The sequence below is a fragment of the Archocentrus centrarchus genome, chromosome 24 (assembly GCF_007364275.1).
Source record: "Archocentrus centrarchus isolate MPI-CPG fArcCen1 chromosome 24, fArcCen1, whole genome shotgun sequence".
Lineage (NCBI taxonomy): Eukaryota > Metazoa > Chordata > Actinopteri > Cichliformes > Cichlidae > Archocentrus > Archocentrus centrarchus.
Window position 1 is genome coordinate 13,518,677 of NC_044369.1, and position 18,356 is coordinate 13,537,032.

Below are 18,356 nucleotides of genomic sequence, written 5' to 3' on the forward strand. Positions count from 1 at the left end.
TTCAGAAGAAAATCCAGCCTCAGAGTGTTTGCTCCTGTGTGTGTTTTAGTGGAGCAGACTGCATGTTGGATTCCTCGAAGAAGGATTCACAATGACTGGGAAAAACTTGGAAATCTAGGAGATTACTTTTTTCCAGGCTCTGCTGGGAATGCTGTTTGGAATAATCTGAATATGTGACCCCCATTGGAAATTCTGCCTTCCTTTCTGAACCCGTTGGTCACTTTTCAACCTTCACTCACTTAAATTTTTATTGAGGGAGAGCTAAGCCAAAATGCCTACTGGTAAGCAGGAGCTCTTCATTATTATTATTTTAAAATATATTCAGTGATATTTCCCAGAATGTCTAAGTTGAACGAACATTTTCCCAGAGTTTTATGAAGTGCCGGGACTGGCTTTTGCGCACAAAGGTTTTTGCACGTCTGAATATCTCTTCAAGGGGCTTTAAAACCATGTTCATGTAGAATAATATCTGGCTTATTGTTTCTGTTTGGTGAAAGGAACTCTGTGGTGAATGTTTGATCAGTAAACTCAAAAAGTATAAAACAGTCCTTTTCAAGTGGCATCTGGTCAAACATCAGACATGATGATATGATTACAAGGTCTGCTTACTAGCCTCTGAAGGGCTGGTTGTTTATCCTGTTAGCTCATTTGCTGGGTGTGTGTAATATTTGTCCACAGCTGACAGCGCTGTGTGAAGCGTATTTGGAGCGTTGGTCTCTTGTCAGCGCTGTTCAATGAACGGTGTCTTCTGGTTGGTCCCCTCACCTCTGCCTTTGAATGGTGCGTGTTTGTTTTCTCGCAGACTTTGTGAGTTCAATTCCTGAGATGATGGTGCACGCAGCCTTTGGTGTTCTTTTACAGTGGTTATAAATTTTATTCTCTTGTTGGCCGTTACAGATGCAGTTCAACTGCTGCAGAACACTATCAAACTTGAGGTGTGTGTATTTACTTAAATAGAACGTCACTAATAGTTAAATTCAAAGCATCCATTCAAATTCTCATGTAAATTATTCCTCACAAAAATAAACAAAAAATTATTTTCTACTTTGCTTACATGTCCTGTTCTGAAAGCCAACATGTCTCAGTTTCCTCTGACTGGGTGTAGGTTTGACTGAGTGTTGAGATGCCATTCTACAGCCTGTGACCCAAATTAGAGCCTTGAAGACAGCAGTTGGGGGAGGCTACAAATGGGCATAAGGGAGAGGAGGGGGAATAATTACTGTTTAGAGCAAACTCTTTGGTTTAGAGGTGCAGGAGACAATGGACCCCTCCGTCCTCCTCCTTCCACCCTGCTTGTCCAGTCATCTGGTCAGACATCTGCCCCCCCTGTCACGAGCACTTAGTGCAAGACACTCCAGGCACACAGCAGCTAGATGCGTGGAGGTTCGGGGCAATTTAACCAAATGAGATTTCATGCCTTAGCCTCATCCGACATGTGTGTGTATATAAAAACAAAGGTTGGGAAGCGATGAATCTTTGCAGAAAGTAGGCTGGAACCCAGCCAGGTCAGAGAATGAGGCTAGTGTGTCACACTCAGAGGAAGGTGAAGGGTGTGTGCAGCAAGGGTCGCATGGGTGTCCCAAGAGTGGGTGCGACACTGTCTGAAAATAGAGATGGCTTGTTGGTGAATGCTTTTCCCACAGCTAAACACCGGTGCTGTCAACTAAAAGTACACTGCACATTCCTCAAGTCCACAGTATCAGTAACAAAGAATCTCAGCCAGAGGCTCAGCTTTTAACTCACATCTTGTAAACCTGAAGATAAGACGTGTTAATCTGTGTACATAATGTGTGTAAATGTACCTATGCGTGGTGGTTGTTTAATCATTTAAAGGGTTTTACTTCATTATGTGAAAGAAGCCATTTGTTGGTAATTATCCTGCCAGCTGTGTTTGTTGACTTTAACCATTTTTGTGAGGCCATGAAACCGTAGGAGTCTGAGTCACAGGCTGAGTTCAAACTTCAGTTTTTACCAGTGATAATGTGCAAAGGGATGTTTTAAATTGTGTTTAGGATGTGCAGCTTGTTGCACAGAAAGGCGTTCAAGAATGAAGGCTTAATTTTCCTCCATCAATCCTCCAAAATGTCTGCATTACAACATATGTGTGGGTCATTGTTGGTCTAATGGGAAGCTGTTCATTGGAAACCCCGCCCCATGTCTCAAATCCCATCCTTCGCCTCTGTCTGTCCCACCACTGCCCCCCCCCCCCCCCCCCCCCCCCCCCCCCCCCAACACACACACACACATATCTTCTTCTTCTGCTCTCTTCAGTTGTTTGACTGGAGTGTGAAATCCAGGCTGACAATTTAAGGTCCTTAGCGTCAGTTGAAATCAAGTCTATATCTCTATCAGAAGCAGAGGTTGACCTTAAGTGGATGCGACAGAAGATCAAGAGGCCTAGAGAGCAAGTACTTTAGATGCTACACTGTGCTGCTGTGTCTCCACTCAGCTAACAGGAGACACACCTCCCCAAAGTTTGATAAATGATGCAACTTCAGGCAAAATGTTTAGGTGTTGATTTGGAGCAGAAATGTGTTGGTTAAAGTACTACAAAAGGCAGAATTCAAAATGAGAGAGAGTGGGAAATGGAAATGAGAAAAAAGCTAAGGAGTGGGTGTTTCTTGACCTTTGGCCTCTCTTCTCATCTTTTCTTCCTACTTTCATTCCTCTGGGATCTCTCCTCCTCATTTCTCACTCTGTAGCAGTCGCATGAGTCTGATGGCTTGAAGAGTTTGCAAAGATGCTGCCAAAGTGAAGACGACTGGGCTGCAAGCCAGAGAGCGGCCTCACTTCCATCTTGTGCTTACATTCTGACAGTGCTTCTTACGTTCTTGTCGCTCATCATGACACCTTCTGGATTTAGTTACATTTTCAGCGCTCTTGGATAGCTGAGAAATGCATAGTCAGCAACAGGCCGCCTGGCATTGAACTCATTTGCCATCTGGTAGGCTGGGTGAAGAATAAACAAGAACACACACGAGCAAACAGCTTTGATTGAAGCCTTTTTGAGATGTGCGAAGTGTGTGGTCAAGTCATGTCTGGTGCGCTCACCCCTGTCTGGGATTAAAATTTCATTTCCTCCATAATTTCTGGTTCTTTACAGGTACATATTTAAGCGCCTTTTATTTTTCAAGGCTGTTTATTAAGTTATCAGTTTGCATCTCAAACAGGTCAATTAATGTGCAGCAGTTTAGACCTGGCAGCTCTCAATTTTGTAGTGCATTAAATGTTCTTAAGGGTTGGAATACAGTCTTAGCTGTACAAAAGGAAAGCTGCATGAATGGCGAGTGTTATGAACACATGCGCTCCAAAAGCAAATATGAACCCTGGTGGTCTGCAGCCATGTGCTATCTGCATAGTGGTCACTGTGTATTTTTACATAGTAAAGTATATGCTTGTAGAAGCATGGTTTGAGACTGTAGGAAAGTAATGTACAGCTCATATTTACACACTGTGAACCCGGCAGACTTACTTTATGATCTGCCAAACATAGTCAGAGATTGAATGTATAATGGGAGGTGGGAAGAGAAGAATGACAGGAAGGGAGAAAGAAAATGGCCGGAATGAGGAGAGGGGCAGGATAGTTGTGAGAATTTCATGAAACTGATCTAAATGGAAAAAGGAGTGGGCAAACAAGCGGAAGCAGGAATGGTTTGAGGGAAGGGGGGAGCTTTCTGATATGCTCGATTTTCGATGCTCGATGGTGCAAATTGTTGTCGTGTCCTTCTGTCTATGTTAATCTTTAACCTTTAACTCATCCTCACAAAGCAAGTGGCTTGGAACGATTTCTTGAGGGTTGTTGCAGTGGCTGCCTTTGCTTGTAATTAGTTTTGTTCATGCCAAATTGGCTGTGAATAAGAACGTTTGATTGATGGCTAATTATTTTTCATCAGGAATGGGATGAATACTGTGAAACCACATAGACAGCTAATATGGGAGCCCATTCCTCAAATAATACCAATCTGTCATTTCCTTTCATAACCGCATTATGTTTTTGGTAAATTTTTGACTTTAATTCACGTCCTAAAAAAAAAAAAAGTCAGTTTCTACTTTCTGCATCTGTATTTCAAAGAGGGTCCGTCATCTGTTTAAATATCAGGGTGGACCATCTTTTCCACCAAACCAGGTTAGCCATACAAGTGCACATTTTCTGTATTTCCAGTCATTTTGTAAATCAAAAATAAATACATTTTAAAAAATCCCCTCTTTCATATTCCCAGGACTGTATTTTATTGCTGAGGAATACTCCCTGGAAGTCCCATGGCAGCTTTGTTTCTGGAACCACCGTACTGCGCTCAGTTTACTACTCTTGTACAAACCCTGTGATTACGGATACCACTTAACTTAAAATAAACAATGCGAATTGTTTTGCAGTCCAAAATCAGAAGATGATGTAATACTTTGAAACATTTTGACCTTGTTTACTCTTCAGGGGATGTTCATATGTTCATAACAAAGCACTCACATGGCAGTTTGTGATGGCTGAGCTACTTGTAAGAATCCTGAGGGCCATAAAGAGAGAAGGTTGCTAACGGCTGTTTGCTGACCTCTCCAGAACAAAGAGCGCTTCAGGTAACCATAAAGTGTGTTACTGAAATGGGCCGGTTAAGCAGCAAGAGTCATTAAACCTGGCTGAACTGGTAGTGAGGCTTGTGTGACCAACTTTGTAAATGGAGCAAAACTGTCACTGCAGCAGGTTATGGTGGGAATGTGAATGCACTCTGTGTTTGGGCTGTGTTTTAGTGACAATCTTGTAAACATAACTCACTCCAAAGATTTATAGATTAAAATAGTCTGAATGCACATTAATAAGGAAAAGTGGTGTTGACTCCTTTAAATTTAGAATAAAATGTTGTTATTGTCACTTCAGTGCATTTCTCACACAGTATGCAATATGCAATTATGCTGGCTGGGTTTACATCTTCAGTATTGCTTGTTAATGATAATAAGACAGTTAAGTTGGTTAAATGTTTGCTTGCACTTTTGGTGTGAGTTACAGGAAATGCCCCTGTTGAACTTCTTCCAGGGTTTTTTTTTTTTTTTAAAGCCCTGAAAGAGTTTTTTGTTGTTGTTGTTGTTGTTTGTTTGGGTTTGGATTTTTTTGCCTGTTTGCCTGTCCCTCAAGAGCAGAATGGATTAATCGAGGGGGTATCTAATGTAGGTACTTCTGTTTAGCCCTGAAATGCTGCTGACCTGGCTGATTTCACTTAAAATAAGTGCCATTTTTGAAAAACGTTGCAGAAGCAAAACAAAAAACAGCTGCTGCTCATTCTGACACAATAAGCCCAACAATAAACTGTAGTTCAGCAACCATCTCAGTTCCCCCTCCATTGTTGTCATTGTTTTGGTCTTGCAGATCTATAGTTATTCATAACTTAGGTTGCTTTTTGCATGCTCTGTTGCTCTGCTACATGCAGAATTACTATGTCAAATTCAGTTAATCCTACCCTGCAGAAAGCGATTGGAAACAAAAACCAGCCGAGAAGGTGCATTTCCTGAGTTTCTGCATGGTTGAAGTGACGATTGGAGTTTAACAGTTTGTTTGAGGCTGATTCAGCTGATTTTGTGCGCTGATTCAGCTCTGAAAATGCTTCAGTTAATTGCAAGTGAAGAGAAAAATGTCAATAAACTTGACTGACCCTCAGTTTACCAAAAGATTCTTTTGTAGTGGGTGCTATAATACCGCCACTACATTCTTTAAAGAGTAAAACACAAAATGTGACTCATTTTTACCATATAATCTGTGCACAGTCTGTAGTCTGGTTCCTTCTGGTTGTTGCTGTCGTTCAACATATTAAACGTAGCTGAATTGTAAAGCACCCCAGCTCTTTGTGCTGGGGTGCTTTACAAAGTTAAATGAAAGCCAGAGATTGAAGCCAGGTTGCTCCGGCACTCAGTGATTCTCTCTCCCTCTGCTCTGGCAGAAAACTTAGCCCTCGCACACTAGCCTAATCCTCACATTCACAGACATTTGACACACATACAGAGGAGACAGTCCCAACCTGCATGCTTAGGACCATAATTAGAGATCATTTACAAGGATCAAGTTGAACATAATCTGGACAGGAGGTAACTAAAGACTGGCCATCATTGCTGTGTGTGTGTGTGTGAGAGAGTGTGTGTGTGAGAGAGGGAACCATTTCACCCAGGAAACGGACAGGGTGTGCCCCAAACATGAAGCTGGAAGGTGGTAAGGAGGGGCTAGGCAAACACAAGATGGGGCAATCTCTTTCTGTGATGTTTGGGTTTCACTCCAAGCTTGGCTTCTCTGTATTTGCTCTCCTCGTCCGTGTGTGTGTGTGTGTGTGTGTTGCACATGTGTGCACCCTGCCTGAACGTATCTAGCTGTGATGGCTGGTGTAAGGACCATTAAGTTATGAGCTCAGTTAGTCTTATCTTTGGAATGATAAACCTAATGCATTTTGTGTGAAACATGCACACACATTAGATACACATACATTACCAGCTATGATAAGGAATAATGTATCATAGATTTGTTAAAGTGCAAAGAAAATAGTCTGTTACCTATTAATAGTGTGACGTGTTATACAGCCCTTTGGGCATTATGTACGGTAACTTGAAAACGGTTTGCTGCTTATCAAAAATCCAAGGCCTTTTGCATGTAGTGATTTTGCCCAGTAAATTCTTTCACTGCTTTCTGATCTTTTAATTGTTTTTTTTTTTTTTTTTTAAAAAAAGGGTCAAGCCCTGCACTGCAGATATTTGCATGGACATGGATGCTCCAGCTCATTCCTGTTTTTCTTGGCATGGCAGTGGAGCAAAATTAAAACTAAAGAAAGATATGATGGAGCTTGTTAGACCTCATTCTTGATTTTTTTTTTTGTTTTTTTTTTTTGTTGTTGTTGTTTTTGAGAGGTGGATTTAGGCAATTAGCTTTTTTTAATTCCCCTAAAAACATGATTAAGTGAAGAGTGAGGAAGCACATGGCTGATAACATCACAGGGGTTAAGTAAATGTCCTGATGTAAAGCGCTGCTAATTTGTATCTGTTAGCAAAGGACCAGATAAATGTGTCATCTGAAAGGTGTGCCACAGCCAGTGAGGCATTATCACCAGACTGCAGTTCTTTTAGCTTCACGTGCCTCTTTTAAAACTCTATCAGCAAATGTGCTTATTTATTTGCCTTTCCAGCCAACGTCTGTGGAACTTTTTAGTCCCAGGAATTTTTTTTCCCCCAAGTAAATGAAAGGTACCTTCAGATCTGTAAAGGGTGTGAAGTTGGCTGTGGTCAGTGTATGAAACGGTTCCTGACAGATGATCGCACTTCCCATTTGATGCGGTGGAATAAGCAAATGACTGAAAATCTGAAAGGTAGAAATACTAGGTGTGCTTTTGCAATTTCACTGCTTTGCCCCCAGTTAGAGTGTTAGGCATGGTGAATGATATATTTTTTTTGTACTTGATCAGAGCTAGGCTAGCACGGTATCATATTTCCATCTATATGCAAAGTATCTCTTGGGGTCAGCTTAATGCTTATCACACAGACACATTATCTCATCTAAATCTTGCTAAATGAACCTCCATACTCCACAGTGTTAAGCACAATGTCCCTTCAGAAATCAGCAAGAAAATGAAAGTTACCAGATGCCAGTAGGATGTGAAGTTTTTTGTTTTTTTTACTCAGTATCGATGCTATAAAAGCTGCTGGACTCTAATGTGATCCTCTTATCACAGACCAGTCTGGCTAGTGCAAAGCCGCTCAAAAAAAGGTGTTGCTATAACAAAAAGCCCTCCGAGGTACCTGTTTGAAAGGTGAGAGAGTGGGTTTTTACCAGGATTCTTTGAGCTTGTTCTCAGGTTCATGTTTCATGTTTTTGAACCTGAACCTGTGATCTCTGAGCCTTTGAAGTGAGATGGGTTTAGGGTGAGTAGATGCTGCTGGCAGCAAGTGAGCTACACGGTGCTGAACAGCACTGGATATCATTGTTGCCACAACATGGCAGCTGCTGGTTCACTGGTGCTTCTAGCTTTGATGATGTCAGACCCCCACAGAGCTGTTATAAGTCTCTCTCACGTTGTCCTTTCCTTTACTTCATCACATTTGCTCTCTGTTGTTGCCGTCAAAGCCTTTCTGTGAAGCAAGACCTTGGAAAACATTGAAGGAAACTTGGAAGGCTGCTGTCTGATATGCTGCATTTGTGGTTTCACTTCAGCTAGCCTGACTGTGGGGCCTTGGGAGCTGGTAATCATATCTTAACGGATCTCTCCACAAACACAAGGTCTTGAGCCAGTTTGGCATCAGCTGGATGCCAAATAGTCTCCCGTAGGTACACACACACACACAAACTCGTCAGCCTTCCATGGAAATAGGACTTTCATTCATAGCTCTAAGTGGAGTGCTTTCAGCATTACACTGTTAATCTTTAACTCAGTCTCTTTGTGTTCTTGCAAAAATGTCTACACACACAAACATATAATCATCATTTACATAAATAAATACGAATTCAAAAGGTTCAGTTTCTTGTGGTTGTGTATGTGTTCCCATATGGAATCGTAATTACTGTCGACTCCTTGTGAGTGAAAACTTTTCTTTGGATGGAAGTGAGGACAAATCTGTGAGGGTTGGTGATGGGTGGTCAGTTGGACTGTGGTCAGCAGGAATGTAAGGAATTGGGATGCTAAACAGATAGACTGTAAGAATATGAAAGTGGTAGTGTTAAGCGAGGAGGTTGTATGTCAGTATTGATAGAGCTGAACTGATTTGGCACCAATACTGCACTATATATTTTGTGCCTTTTAGTCCAACGACAGGGGCTCTTTCCTCTAACTCCAAACATACTTCACATTTTGAGGGTCTTCCAAAGGTTCATGGCGAAAGACTGAAAGAACAAAAATGTCACTGAGACGGATGACATCAACATGTATTGCACATGCAGCCTTTTAGAGACTAGCACAAAAATTCCAATATATGTTATATAAACCATGATCTTATTTTGTGTTATGCTGGGGAATCATGTATGATATGTCCAATGTTGTGGCTGAATTGCTATAGATTACTTGAGACAGATGATGGAACACAAATGAAGAAGTCCAGTTTTAAGTTCTGTTATTAAACAGCAAGATGAAACATAGTGGTTTATGTAATGTGTGCCCAGCTTGATACAACTCTGGATGGTTCTTTGGTCACTTCAGTGCTTCCAGGGTAAAAAGAAAGTCAGCCAAATGTAATTTCTATCAGGCATTCAACCATTTGCGCCATTTGGCCAACCCACTGACAATGCACTGCAGGAAAATTCAAACCATAGAGGGTTTTTTTGTTTTGTTTTGTTTTGTTTTGTGGTTTTTTTGGTTTGGTTTGTTTTTCTACCCAGACACCATGGAGCCCTCAGCAGTGTCCCAAGCCAGAAGGTTGATTGTAATAAATGAAGCTTGTGTGTATTTTTTTATTATTATTATTTATTTGCCATTGTTGGACCCTTAAAACTCAACAACTAGGACCTCAACATGGAGGAATGTGACTCTAATTTCAACACTTGGGAATTAATGACTATCTCTTCCTTTGCTTGATTTTCCTTCTAGACGATTACAGCTACCTGCCTGATGCATTGCCTCCTCTTCCTGAGGTCCCGGACACCGGGTCAGTCCTGAGCTCTGTTGACATTCCAGCTCGCTGCCTCCGCAACCCGACCTTCCGCCACGCCCCTTCTCGCTACTGCTCTGCCCTCAGCATGGACTCCTCTCCCGATAGCGCAGAAAGGCCCATCAGCTACAGCTCCACCTCTTCCTCTGCGTCCTCCAGGGACAGTCACTGCTCACTGGGCAGCCGTTCCACTCTCGTCACTGCCCCGCACTGTAACCCCGTGACCACAGACCGAGACTCCGGGGCAATTCGGTTGGAGCTGGTCCCTGCAAGGCAGCTGGGATGCAGAGAGGAAGACGACAGAAATGATGGAGCGATGGACACAGGGACAGGGCAAGGGAGGTACAGCAGTGGACAGACTCCAGCAGAAAATTCAGAGCCTGAGCTGAGCCCAGAGGGAGGTGAGCAGGCAAATCAGGGACAGGGACCAAGAACATATGTAGACCGGGTAGTGCAGGAAATACTGGACACAGAGAGAACCTATGTACAGGACCTACGCAGCATTGTAGAGGTAAGGAACTAAAATTCCAAATAATATAACTTTGTGTGGTTACGTTAAATGGTTATTATAAATTGCCCGTAGGTGTGAATGTGAGTGTGAATGCTTGTCTGTCTCTATGTTGGCCTGGGACAGATTGGTGACCTGTCCTGCCTCTTGTCCTATGACAGCTGGGATAGGCTCCAGCCCCCCACCCCCCACCCCCGTGACCCTGAAAAGGATAAGCCGAAGAAAATGGATGGATGAATAATATAACTTTGTTACACAACATGACGTGAGGGAAATTAGAAACAGAAGGATCCTGCACATGGACAGAGCCTCAAAGGTTCAGCGTATTAACATATTTGGCAGAACATTAAACAGAGAGAGAACCAGGAAAGAAGTTAGAAGAACTACAACTGTCTCTTCTCTCCGTGTGTGTGTGTGTGTGTGTGTGTGTGTGTGTGTGTGTGTGTGTGTGTGTGTGTGTGTGTAATTAAAATATGTAATGATAAATAATTCTAATTACAAAAGTGCAATCAGCAAATGAAACCTAAGGTATCAACACTAAAAGTGTTTGTTCTGCAGTTCTTTGGTGCATTTATCATAAGATGGAACATACTGGAGAAAAAAAAAAGGAAAAAACAAAATCAAGTGAAAGATGCACTTCCGGGCCCAGGCAGTCATTAAATGTGTGTCAGTGCAGCGAATGTCTGACCCTGGTCTCTGCAGGAGAGCTTTAAATTGCCAGATAACGCACATGACGCGCGCTGCTTGTGGCCCTCTGGAAATCTTTAATGCAATAAAGTCGCCTGCACTTGCAGGCGGGGTTTGGGCAAGTTACACGACACCAGTGTCTTTTGTGCTGTATGCAGAGGCGCACACATACTGTATGCACACACACTCAATCTAATGCACTCTTTTGTGAGGCTGGCTTTGAACTGCAGGGATACACATTGCCTGTAGTCAGTATCTGAGCGGCTTTGTTAAGGATTAGGTTTAGAGCTTTGTATCAAAGGTTGCTCTCTCTTCTCCTTCTTTTTGGTTTCTCTATTCAGCTCCTTTCAGCTCTTTCTGAAACTTAAATGTTGGTGTTGCATGTTGCATCCTGAAATAAAACATTTGAGTGAAAAATGATGCATTTGCATGCGTTTGAGCTGCATCCACCTTTTCCCACATTCTCCCCCCTTTTGACGAGCAATCAATTCATGGGCGTGTGCGTGTGTGTGTGTGTGTGTGTGTGTGTGTGTGTGTGTGTGTGTGTGTGTGTGTGTGTGTGTGTGTGTGTGTGTGTCCGTCCAGTGGTGTTTTTGCGGGTTAAAATGCATAATCTCAAGGTTTTTGTAATGTGATTTTTGGCATTTCACTCCTGATATATTCCATCCTCCTCCTATCAGAGGTGAGGAAATGGGATAGAGGGTGAAAATAGGAAGAGGGAATTAGCTCTGAGATAACAGTATCCAAAGTAGGTTAAGAAAACACTGAACAGAGCTTAGAAGCTGCACTTAATAACCCACTACTGCTTCTACTCTGCAGCCTACTGATTGCCATCAGTGAGCCAGACCACCCAGCCCTGGACAGCCACACTTGCATTTCAAGACAGCTAATTTGTCACTAGCACTTTGGAAGAGACGTATGCATTCAGCCTTTCTTCACCCTTTTAATGATTCCAGTGAGTGCATCAGGGATGGATTGCACTGATTTGTATCTGTGTGAAAAGGGCTTTTAACATGACAGTTAAGCTACAGTGAAGAGAAAACTACAGCTTGTGGCCACCACAAGCACAGCAACAGCTTGTCAGTTATTAGCACTGTCCTGTGTTAGCCATATTACACCCCCTCCCTTTTCAATAATCCCAAACATCCTGTAAGGGAGGAGGGTGTGACAGCCTTAACACAAATATTTACCTAGACTCCCCTGGGCTCACCTGTGTTTCATCTTTCAGCAGCAGTGTTGTGTTTTCTCGCTTTGCGGGACTTTTTTTTTTTCTTTTTTCTAAATGCTTCAACTGTGTTCTTAAATTGGTAAAAATGTTTTCTTAGTTTTAACTTTAAACAATATAATGCACACATTTCTTAACCTCCAGCACACTGAGCTCCCAGGGCCACTGTATGATTGTATGCTTGATGGTTCTGTTTAGCTTGAAATGTTCATGTGTGTAATGAGCCCACAATCCTCATCTACCAACAATCTCATGATCCAGTAACATCACTTAGCTCAAGCAGCGAGGCCGTTGTTTGCCCTCAGCAGTGTCTGAAGGGATAGTTTCCTACTGAAGGGCAGAGGGAGAGCTATGTTTTTGTTTGTGTGTAGAAAAGGAGTGTGTGCTTGAGGAGATTAATGGTTAACACAAGAAAGTATTAAGTTTGCACAGCCTGATACTTAGCAGGAAGTGAACCCTCAGGTGTGTGTTTGTGAGCTGCCCATTGTTGAGATCACCGAGGCTTTGGCTGAGTGTGATGAGTGAACGGGTCAGGCCAGGTCAGAGCTTTGACCCTGTGGCTAATAAACTATCAGTTTACATATTATTGCCAACATCAGCAAAATCTAAACATCTCCTTATATGACCTTAGCCAATAACCACTGCCTTGCCTTTAAGCAAGATTTCTTTCTCTAACTCAATTCCTTGAACTAAAACATTACCGTGAAACTCTGCACGCTCTTTACATCCACCTCACTTTTTCAGTTGTCTCTTTGTCTTTCTATTTCTTTGCCTTTGCCTATGCAAACACAGTTTAATGGATTGCAGCTCAGGCTAGTAAAACAGTGCTAATAATGAATAAATACATAAAAACAGTACTTGGAACAGAAACTGTAGCAACAGACTGTGAATTAGACTGAAGGGATAGAACATTAAAAAGAACTCTCCCTCCCTCTCTTTGGTCTCTTAAAAACACACAAGCATTGTCTGCGCTGAAATGACGAGTTGTGTTTGTGCATGTCGAAGGCAGCCTGGTACTTTTCTCAGTGTTGTAACATTTTCTCAGTTTCAAGCATGATGTGGTCTTAAAAACTGCTACTCTGCCGCCACCAGAACACTTTTTCCTTTCTATGTTCTCATAGCTTGAAGGAACTGTTTACCCCTATAATAAATTAATATATCTTAATAATGGAAACAGATGGAACTGTTACTGTATAGCTGTATGCAAAGCACTAAAAAGAAAAATGAAATACATGACTTTATCTGTCAGCCAAAGGAAATGCGGAGCACCTTTAAATCCCTTAACTCCGTCACTAACAGGAACCTCTTTAGTTTAATGTTTTGTTCGAGCACCATGTGGTTTCATTGTATACAAGAGAAGGCAGATGCGTCTAAAACACAAATCGCCAAAGCTGTGCAGGTCAAAAGGGAAATGCATAAATTTGTTTTCTTCACAAGAAGAATACATACATCAGCATAAAGATTAGAGAGTTTAAGTATGTCATTGTCAGTATGATTCTTTTCTGTCTGGCCAACGCAGTGAGAGGAGAGTCAACTGATCAAGGGAGGCTGAAAGCTTCCAGGGTCTCCAAGAGGATATGTGGGTGGGCTGTTGTGTGTGTGTGTGTGTGTGTGTGTGTGTGTGGAGGCTGGTCCCAATTAAGATTTCAACCCTAATCCTTCTAACAGACTGTTTCTGCTGTTTCTCTTTCTCTCTGCAGGACTATTTGGAGTGCATAAGTAACCAGTCGAGACTGGCCTTGAGCTCTGAGGATAAAAAGTCACTATTTGGCAACATCCAGGACATCTACCACTTTAACAGGTACATCATAGAGCTTCAGACTTGGACTCAAGCTGGACCTTAGTCACAAAAATGATCAATAAGACTGCATAGCTTGTCTTTACTCTTAAAGCAAAGACAATTAGAATTCCTATTTTAATTTTTTTTTCTCGAATTTTTGGTGAACAGCTGGAACAGCAAACTCTGAAATGGAGAAACCGTGTGTCGCTAAATAACTGATCTAATTTCACATATTCCTAAACATATTTGACAACACCTTTCACTCTTTAATACTTAATTAACAATTAATGTATGAGTATGTTTATCCTGTGGAATTTCTCTGTAAAGTACAGTAGGTTATGTGAATAACAAAAAACCCATATATCCACCTCTTTCTTTGGTACAGCTACACAGTCCAACAACAGCTCCACATAAATTCTGTATTAATGAAGCTGAGGTCTGAGTTTAGAGGCAGAATGTTAGAACACATTTCAATGTGATGCACACTATTGTAACACCCCCACTAACTGTGGTCTTAGTCAAAAATAACATCAAGAAAAAATTCATTAAGGTCTAAAAAGCGATAACCATTTTTTTTCCCACTCAGCTGTAGGACCTGCATTAGCTGTAAAAATTTTGCAGATTAAAGAAAATAGGAAGTAACTGTTGGGATATAATAGGGAAGGAATGAACTTGACTAAGACCTAAATGATGACATGAAAATCAACCTGGATTTGTCATGAAGCATTCAAAAACTCTGTACACTCATTACACTCACCAGCCACTTTACTGGGCACACCTTGCTAGTGCCAGGTTGGACCCCCTTTTGCCTTCAGAACTGTCTTCATTTTGGTCCAAATTGACATGATAGCATCACACAGCTGCTGCACATGAATTATTTGACTCTCATGTTGCACTACATCCCAAAGATGCTTTATTTGGACTGAGATCTGGTGACTATGGAGGCTAATGGAGTACAGTGAACTCGCTGACATGCTCAAAATGACAAAAAAAAGGCAGTTTTTTCAATCTCCTACTGTTCTCTTGTCTCCGTGTCTTAATTCATTGGGTTGCTGCCGTGTGATTGGCTGTTTAGATATTTGCAGTAAATAGCAATTGAACAGGGGTACCTAATAAAGTGGATGGTTACTGTATATGCACTGGCGGCCTCTCGTCTCTCTCAGGCTCCACCATGTCCAGCTAATTCTGAAACTGGGCTGTGCCACCTGTTGTTTTCTATGAAAGGCAGTCAGGGGTGCGTGTTTGTCTCTGTGTGTGCATTTGTTTGCTTGTGTATAATCAGTCCCCGTCTGCACATTTGTCGTCTCTATCACCACTCCAGACCATGTCTTTGTGTGTGAGAGTTTTGTATTCAGATGAGATGGCAGGTCCAGCATCAGTCATGGTGGTCTGGAGACACAAACATTCACTCCCACCTATTCATTTCTCAGCTACCCCACACAGACAAACTGGCCAGTAAAAGGAAGCATAAAAGCAGTTAAGAGGTCATAGTGACCTCATGCTTTAGCCATGAAACAATAACTTCAGCAGTGGCAGTTTCTTTTTTTTTTCTCCTTTTTCCACACTGTAACTTTACAGTTACACAACAGGAGCTGCCTGTTTGAATTCATGGAAGTTTTGAATTTGTTCAGTGGCCTATCACCTCAGCACTCTTTGAACACAGGGATTTTACTCCTGAAATTGGAAACACTGTTGGAACAATGAACCACAGGAGAGTAATTCATATTTGTGTATTCAAGGAAGAAACAAAAGAAGGTAATAAATGTGAATATTTTGTTTCAGGGACCTTCTTCACGATCTTGAGAAGTGCAATGCAGACCCTGTGGCCATCGCAGAGTGCTTTGTATCCAAGGTAATGATAGCCACCCACTCCCCTTTCTCTCTGTCTCGTCCCGTCTCTTCATCCTTTTCACTGTTTGCGGTTTTGGAAATAACTGAATACAATAAGTCAAGTGCTGCATTTTAAGGTCCTTGAGTATATACATTTTAAAATATTTTTTATTTTGTGCTTTACCCCACAATTTTTAGTATTATTATTTAACAGTTATAGTTACTCGCTACCTTCCAGATTATATAAATGAAAAGAAAAATGATATGATAACAAATGTAAAATGCAACAAATTGTTGTAGTTTAATGCATTTTTAGGCTTGTACAAAAAAAAGTGTCACATTTCAGATCTTTAGAAGTTGTGATCTGAATGTCTCAGATGCTTTAATTTCAATAACTGCTGAGGGCCAAGCTCAGCTGCTGTTGTATATTTCACAGAACAGCAACTGCTAAAGGATACTGAGGAAAAATTTTGGAGTTTTGAATGAACTTGTACTTGCAGTGGAGTACTTTAGCTTTGTTTCATGGGTTTAAATAAAGGTCCTAAGTGCTACCCCTGTCTCTTTGCTTGCATGGACTCCCCTCTGCTTGTTGAAGCCTGTCCATACAGCTGCTTTGGACACATGCGCACACACACATAGAAAAACATGCACAAGACAGAAAATGAGAAACTAGAAATGCTTAATTATAGATAATTTCCCAAGATCAGGTGATGACACTGCTGGGATAAACTTCTTGAAGCATTATTGTGCTGATGCAAGAGTCAGTTTTAAAAGCAACAGCAGGGCGGGGAGGAATGATGACACCTAATCACCTTTTTTGCTTAAGAGGGATAATTGTAGTTTTCATCAAAGAAAATGGACTCAGGCTCTGCTCACTGTGTTGGGGGGGGGTCCTTCTCTCTGTGTGATTCAGCTTATACTGTTTGTCCCTCCATGCCCTAAAAATTACGGCATGTTATGTCCCATTATAAAGTGCTGCATACCAGCACTTTGTCTAAAACACTTTGCGTTCCCTCCCTTTCCTTCTGCAATTACACCCAATACCGCAGAGCAACTGTCTGACCATGGACACAAAAAAAGTCACAGTCTGTGTCACAGACTCTCTAAATACAGCAGCTGTTGTTGAGACAAACTGGTTTTATGGCAGCCCACATCACCACTCAGTATAATTAACTGAGCACTATAAACAAACCAGCTTCATGACATCTTGTAACCAGCTGATTAATCTTACAGTTAGCAGAAAGAGGTCTCAAAATAAAAATGGCAGTCATGTAGAAAAGAAGCTTTTTGGTGATATTTTGGTGTCAGATAAATACGTCCAGTAGTTACTGGACTGAAAATGAATCATATTGTATGCTTTTAAACATGCAAAGCTGATTTAAAAAAAAAAAAAAAAAAATCTTGTGATTTATTGGTTGTTTGCGCAGGGGACAAACTGGGGAGACAGCCAGCTGAAAGCAAGCCTCAGGCTTCTAAAAACACATCCATGCTGATGACGTCTCCTCTTGTAAGACTCGCAGAAACCCATTAAAACCATTCAAAAGATTCTGTTTTTACTGGAAGTGGGAGCAGGTTCCTGTCCTGTCTTGCTGTCAGTATTTATGAACAGAGTTTAATTATAGTTATAAGGCAATATGTAAAGATTCTTCTTCTCACAAAAGCACCTGACATTTCCAGCTCAATATCTAAGTGACACAATATCCATCGTGGTCTTGATTTAACTGATTTCTTTTAAAAAGTGCATGTATGTAATATTTTAGTCTATATGAAATTGGCAGGACACATTTTACACACACTAAGGGTTGAAAGCGCTGCATTTTCACTCGGAATGAGACGTCATTCTCTACCTTGAAGGAGTAACGTTAGAGATGAATGTGCACACCTGATGTTAGCTCAGGACAACAAAGAAATAATCTCCAGAGCTAAGAGATAAATCTTAAAGTTCATTAAGCGCTTCTGTTTATTCATATTTGTGTTGAGAGTGGTTCAAATTTTAAATCTCAATATATCCATTAGCATTGAAAGCTTGTTATTTATATTCATTCATGTTTGGATTCCTCTGTGTGTGTGTTTTAAAGGACTGTGTTTAGACTTGTATAGATTTGTCACCAAGTAGCTTTAATACAGTTGTGTGAGGGGGGCTCAAGAGTTGGACCAGCACCTGGAAATGTTTAGTCTCCACTGACCAGCCCACTGCTTCAACATTAAGAAACCACAGTTAGAGCTACTGGTCTGTGTGTCCGTGTGCTTGTGTGTGTCCTTGTGATTTCACAGGCTGACTTCTGGTAAATGGGTTGTAGTTAGACTTCCATTGTATTGTTAAAGGTTAGTCATGGTTTCAAAGACCCCAGAAAACTGCTAAACCTCTCTTTCACGATCTACAGCGAAATACATACAGACACACACAAACACTGCTAATACTTTTCTAGTCTCAGCAGCCAAGAATCACATGCAAGCACAATGTTTGAAGAGGAGACAGATCTAGCTGTAAATCTCTCTCTCCCTGTAGATAATTGGCTATCTATCCTCATGTTCTTCTCTGTTTGACTAAATCTTCACTGTGCTATGTGTTGAGTAAGCCTTTAAAGCATTTTATGGGTTTCTACATGCTGACTGAAGCAGAGAGAGAACAATTACACTGAATTTTTTTTGGTCCTAATGATCTACTGGGTTCGATGCTTACCTGATGACTCACTGTGACCAGTCCGGTCTCGTAACAATAAAAC

The 18,356-nt window shown here is 41.4% G+C and overlaps 1 protein-coding gene across 1 annotated transcript in view; it reads left to right on the plus strand.

Moving 5' to 3' along the window:
* The first annotated feature begins 271 nt into the window (after window positions 1-271).
* The window catches only part of LOC115774774 (pleckstrin homology domain-containing family G member 1), a 34,623-nt gene continuing 16,538 nt past the window's right edge, over window positions 272-18,356 (plus strand). Inside the window, exons 1-4 of the mRNA XM_030722181.1 lie at window positions 272-281; window positions 9,540-10,111; window positions 13,721-13,821; window positions 15,583-15,652. Coding sequence (XP_030578041.1) covers window positions 272-281; window positions 9,540-10,111; window positions 13,721-13,821; window positions 15,583-15,652 — 753 coding nt within the window. The remainder of the gene's footprint in view (window positions 282-9,539; window positions 10,112-13,720; window positions 13,822-15,582; window positions 15,653-18,356) is intronic.